Source organism: Olea europaea, chromosome 3, assembly GCF_002742605.1.
Source record: "Olea europaea var. sylvestris chromosome 3, O_europaea_v1, whole genome shotgun sequence".
In the NCBI taxonomy this organism is placed as follows: domain Eukaryota; kingdom Viridiplantae; phylum Streptophyta; class Magnoliopsida; order Lamiales; family Oleaceae; genus Olea; species Olea europaea.
The window spans coordinates 19832842-19839302 of record NC_036239.1 but is presented as its reverse complement, the minus strand read 5'-3'; the positions used below and the strand labels follow the sequence as shown (position 1 = coordinate 19839302).

The 6461-nt window shown below is 37.8% G+C and overlaps 1 protein-coding gene across 1 annotated transcript; it reads right to left on the bottom strand.

Moving 5' to 3' along the window:
* Positions 1–256: 256 nt before the first annotated feature.
* LOC111389036 (dynamin-related protein 3A-like) lies at positions 257–5370 on the bottom strand. The gene is made up of 9 exons (XM_023013885.1): positions 4822–5370; positions 2520–2802; positions 2380–2408; positions 2180–2281; positions 2009–2077; positions 1867–1926; positions 1343–1456; positions 1015–1063; positions 257–505 (listed from the first exon to the last, which is right to left on the bottom strand). The coding sequence occupies exons 1-9, from the start codon at positions 5179–5181 to the stop codon at positions 333–335; spliced, it is 1239 nt and encodes a 412-aa protein (XP_022869653.1). The 5' UTR covers positions 5182–5370; the 3' UTR covers positions 257–332.
* Between the last annotated feature and the right edge of the window lie 1091 nt (positions 5371–6461).

Sequence of the window (6461 nt, the reverse complement as noted above, 5' to 3'; positions counted from 1 at the left end):
GACATATTTCAAGGGTAAAATAATGAAGATTTGTGAAGGAATAATCTAAATGCCCTTTACAGAAAATTTGTAATTCGCAAACAATTCTCCAAAGCGTCTCCATCGGCCGGGAAAGCAAATGCTGTTTTTTATTTAACGTTTAAATTCATTCTTTCTTATTCACTTAGTAAATCTTTTACCCTCCTGTTTCACAAAATCTTCACTTTTTCTTTCTCCATCCATACAACTTCCATAGTTTCGGCAGTGATGATTTGTACATCCTACAAAGGACTGGATTCTAAATACTCAATCAAATTCACATTTTTTAGTTGGAAAACAATTTACAACAAAATTCACAATGTAAGAACTAAGAAATCACGATCCATGTCGATAACATTCAAATGAACACCACAAACCTCCAAGCTCTTCACAAATATGTTTTGGAAAATGTAATGGATTCTTGCTCCACCAGACAGCTCGGATGTTGACAGTTCTTCGTTTTTTCCTTCTACCATTGAAGAGAATGCTGTTTCCAAAAACAAAATGGCAGCGCCATCAATAAGTGCTAGCATTAACTATAATTATTTGTGGACGAGATGTTATGCAATTAAGGCTTAAAATTAACAGAGCTGGAAGTCGGTCATGGTCAGATCCTTTGTTAGACGAGCAAAAATACTACATTCCTGTTCGTTGTTCTATGTTATAATAAACAAGTTCACATAAACGTGTATTTAAAGTTCAACAAGCAATATTCTTATTCATAACCTTATTTGCAATACGACGGAAGGAATTCTGAATAATAAGAGAAACGCATAACTGGGGGAAAATTATGATTATAAGGGTATTATTATAGTAATCCATTTAAGTTTTTGTGCCGAAAGATAAGATAAAATGTGATGTCAGTACATTGTATTACTATTGTGTTAAAATCCAAGGCATGTTCACTTTGGATCGATTATGGGACGAGCCAAGGACATAAACATGAATAGAAAACATGATTTTTATTTTTGAATAAAGAAAATAGAGGCCAAGTACCTTCAGAATACTTGGAAAGAATGTTCAGTAGCAGCGCTCCTTGACCGGCCTGTTTCCCACAAGCAGACAAAAAGAAGAGGTACCCAGTTGTAAGATTGATACTAGTGGTAAAAAATGTTAACCTCAACGCAAAAAGTCCAAGCCTATTGTATAAACTGTTATTCTTTTGCAATTGCTAATCTATCCTATTAAGGAAAATGGAACGGTGAGAAAAATATTATAGCACAAAATTATTATCTTCTCTCCATAAATTTAAAATGGAAGGTTCTTCCACTTAGTATGGCAATAAATTCAAGCAATAATCATCCAACAAGACATGAGAAGAAACCTTTGACTCGGTGATCTCTCCATAGCTAGCATGCTCCTTTGCAACAGAAACCAAAGCAGCACTGATGCGTGACTTCAACCCTGGAAGAATCGTTTTGATGTGCTGTACCAGTATCTGAATAAAAAGGACAAAGACTGTCATATATTGATTAATATAAACCTTTCACAAAATTTAACAATCATTAAAACATGTTGCATACAACTCAACTATTATATTACAGTGAGGTTCATAGCGTTTATGTGCAATCCCCTACAAGCTAGGTGACAAAATGGATATGCCAATAGTCATATTATTGGCATGTTACACCATTTAAAGAGTATGCCCAAACATGGGAAAGTATAAAAACTAGCTGCTTAGACTGCTCATGTATCATGCACTAGAAAGCATTTTTCTCTGCATATGAGATAGAATTGTTAAGCAGAAATACGTTCTGCCAGAGACCACATGAACCAAAATAAGAGCATTTCCTTAACAAGGCTGTCTACTTTGAAAGTATACATGAAAATTCATCTCATTCTATGTACCTGGTTTAATTTTTTGGCCAACTGAGGAATCCCACAACGATCAGCAAGATCACTATAAACCTACAGAATATATTTTTTTGTGAGCAGAGAGATGAATAATGAAGGAAAGGATATCAACTAATAACGAAAGAGTAGGTCATACTGGACGACCACGAAAGAACTTCTCCTCAGCTACAAGTGCATCCTTGATGCTCCGATTCAACAGTACATCCTGTTTAAGCACAACAATGACCAACTTGTTCAGAAGTCTACAAAACGAAACAAAACAAGGCTATTAGCAAACAAAAACTGTCAAAGAGAAACTAAATATTACCTCCTGACTACGATTCACAACACCTACATATCCAAGTCGGAGAGGAATCACTTTTCCAAGCAAGAAATTGCGGGCATCGGTTCCTCTGTCCATAATATCCAGCTGATGCATAAAAAACCAGGTTCAGAAAACCAGTAAGATATATAAGAACATCAAAAGGCAATTATACGGACAACATCTTCATAGTAAACACGTTGCACCTTAGTAATTACACCAATTGTTCGAAAACCTGCAATCAGAAACTTAGGTTCATAAGCTTTAGAATCCAAAGCAATAATATTCTGGAAATGAATGAAACTGTGTTCGGTGGTAAGTTTCTTAATGCAAAGGCGGAACGTACCATCAGGATCAGCCATTCCAGCCATCTGGAGAGCATCTGAGTTGGCTAAATCAGAATTCGCTGGTGTAACAGCCAAAATCAAGCAACTTTGATGTTTAATATATGACATTATCATTGTTCTAATACGTGCTTCTATGTCAGATGGCTGATCACCCACAGGAACTTTAGTTAACCCCGGCAAATCCACAAGAGTAATATCAAGAACATTTGGTGAAAAAATCTTCAGCCGGATTTTCTTGTCTGTAACGCCTTTGTTTCCTCCTGCTTCTCTTTCAGTTTCAGCCTACATGAATTTGTAGATAAGAAACTAGAGAACCTATTATCAAAATCTAAAAGTAGGAAGAAAAAAGAGTGCGTTAACTGCTAAAGCAACAAAGTTTGTCACTTGCAATGTGATCTCCCTCTGGTGCCAACAATGATATAAAATTGGTCGACTTCTATGGTTACCCATTCTCATTATATTAGCATATCAAACGGGTAATCCTATACAAGTGTACGATTTAGCACTATTACAACCAAGATGATATTTCAAATAAGTAGAAAATTCCATTAGGTTTAGAATGCATATTTCCAATGTGAGATAAAGGTCCTGATCTGGATGAGCATTTCATAATACAAGTGGCTTTTCAAATAAAAAGCTAACATTCAGCTTAAATAGAGATTGTTTCTTTGCCATTCAAGATAATATTTCCACTTTCAACTAACAGGGAAGAGAAAGGAAGAGGCACCAGACCAAATATTGATGATGTATACATGAAGTGCATGTTAGAAGTGTTATGGATTAATCGATTAATCAGTATTACCAAGACCAATAAATAACATGAAATAAAAAATGAAAACAAGAAAAAAAAATTAGGGTCGCTCACTCTCAATGCGAGAGTTACGACTACTCGATACCACCACAGGATTTCCCTATATCAAAGGAGAAGAACAATTACATTGTTTTCTGATCTCATGCCTCTATGTGTTCTCTCTACACAACCAGAAATTAAGCTTGTCCGTAATATCCTTATAAGGTGAAAATATTTGCGTGACTTAATACACATGTAAACTTCTCAATATTCTTATATCACAAAAATTGTGCCTTGGAGAGCCCCTGAACCAGGGGGCCGGCCTATCGACCCTGCCACCACTGAACTGCAGTCGAGGGAAAAAAGGTGTAGTATAGTTAGGCTGCACATATCCAACAAGAATAAGAGTTTCCTCATATATATATTTAGGAAAAAAGCAAACTAAATCAATTACAGTACTTAAAATACTAAACATGCATGTGAACAAGAATATTTACTAGGTCAGTACATCAAGCTGATGGATCCTATTTGGCATTTAAAATCACAAAGACTTAAAACGTTTAACTGCTTTGGGTTTAAGACAGCAGTTTGAATCTGTTGTTTGAGGTAAAAAAGAAAACGAATAAACACAAATGCACTCTCTCACACCCCTCCAAGTGATTCCCAATTGTCAAGAGACTTGGAAGTCCTTATATTCTCTAAACTCTAAACCCACACTTCTCCTTTAAAGTCCAGGTGAGTAGGGAAGAGAAATAAACAATGACACCACTGTTTGCATATGTCTTTAAGAACCTAGACGACAGGTTATCCATTCCCCCAACTGGCATCGTAGCCCAACCCAACATTACAGCCATTCATGTGAAGAAGGAATGCACAAATTGTCTATCATTGACTAAAATCAGCTGAAGCTCCTCCATTAAAACAATATTTTCCACGAATAAATCCACCACACAGCACATGGCTAGACGGCCACCCAATAGCAGGATCATAAAAGATCAAATCTTTAATCCGTCCCGACTGAAAAGGCTAGAAATACTCTGACGATTGCACATCCTTAAGTACATGTATTTTGTTTTAATCACACAAAAGATGCGGAGTTCTTCTGAAAAAATTACCTTGGCCTCATTGAGGTCTAGCTCAAATTCAAAGGTCATAGCCAACTTCTTCTTTTGAATGCTAATACCCACCCTTCCAAACACTCCCACACAAATTGATTGCCCTTCTCTTTTTCAAGTTACACAATCCTATCCAAACAAAGTATGTGAAACTTCAAACATTTTGATTAAGGACTACACAGAGAAGGAAAACCAACCTGCCATACATTTACCAAATTTTCGGGGCAGTCTCACCGAAAATCAAAACTTATGCTAAATTCCCCAACTCATTTTCTAATGTCTAGGCACATAGTAATTACTTTAATTTCCAAGCCCCTCTGACGATTTAAAAAACACAAAAATTTAAAATCCTCGTATAAGGTATTACTTCAGAAGATAATATATTGAATAAATCACCTGAATCTCTTTCCTGATTTCATTGAAATCAAAGAACCTCTTCCCCGGTAAATGCAAGAACTCCCCCCACTCCTCGTCAGTTCCGTCAGCCTTCCTCTTCCTCTGCACGAGTTGCAGCACGAGAGGGCGGCGCGTGCAGATATCATTTCCCCGAGGCAAGAAATCGCGCCCTACGAGCGCCTCCAGAACACTAGATTTCCCACTGCTCTGGCTGCCAACTACGGCCACCTGTGGCAACTCGATCGTGGACTGGCTCCCGAGCTGAGCGAAGATATCCTGTAGCTTGTTCACAATCGGTATCACCGAGTGACCCAGTGCCGCCGATGCATTATTCGACACCTCTGCTTGCTCTTCCGCCATGGAATTGATTAACTAATTAACGGATTTATTTGAAGAAATAATCGATCGACTAAAATCTGGGGGGCGAAGATAGAGAACAGCAGCCTATGGAGGGGTTTGAATTTTAGTATTGAATTTTGCCGAAAAAAATGTTTGACCAATGGGTGGCATCATCTCACATTAACCGAGAGCGGTAGCTCATGGAGGGGTTTGAATTTTGAGAGATGCTAAAACCCTTGACTTTAATTCATGGGGCCCACCTCATTCAAAATCTGCCGCCTCGGCCCTTGATCCTTATTTTAATTCATGGGGCTCGCACATTCAAAATCAGAGACGGAGTAAAGACCCGACGAGAGTGGAAGGAATAATCCAGACGGAGGGCATGTACGGGGGCAAGAAACCGCGCGGCGTGTCGATCGATTGGCCTAGGCATAAGACGCTCGTTGCAACGTAGTGCTGGCAACTTCCCAATGTTCGATCGATTGGTGCAAAATTGTCCCGAATCGAGATCGTCGTGAGGCACAACGATGCAGGAAGGAGGGCATGCGTGGGGACAAAATCGCGCGGCGTGTCGGTCAATTGGCCTAGGCATAAGACGCACGCTGCAACGTAGTCCCTGCAACTTCTCAATGTCCGATCGGGCGGCGCAAAATTGTTCGGAAACGCCTCATTCAAAATCTGCCACCTCGGCCCTTGATCTTTATTTTAATTCATGGGGCTCCCACATTCAAAATCAGCCACCTCAGCCCCGGGATTTAATATCGAGTTCTGCAGCTTTGTTCTTGAATTTTAGTATTGAATTTTGTCGAAGTCCCCAAAAACGTTTGATTGATGGGTGACATCATCTCACAATATCAGGAGTCTATTTGAATAAAAAAAGGCCAACTTCCTGTATATGTGTGTATTCGGTCAAGCCCTTTGTCATTTTTTTTTGTTACCTTAGCTTCGTCCATTAGTATTTGGAGGTGGGGTACGCGATTATTCTTCTAGTATCGACCAAATGTGAGAGAGAATTTTGATATTTTTAAGCACAATTTGCCCCATTATTTGTCATTATAAATGTATAATGTTTGTAATCGTGTTTTTTTGAGAATTAATGTTTGAAAAAAAAAAAGAAAAATTTTCAATTTACTTAAAATATTATTTTATTAAAAAATATGTGATTGAAAATGAGATAGAAATATATTATGAGCCCGTTTGGTACAAATTAAAATCTGATTTTAACCTAAATCAAAGTCAAAGTCAAAGTCAAACAATTAATATTAACCACATCTTTCATGAATTTCAAAACTTTTCTACAA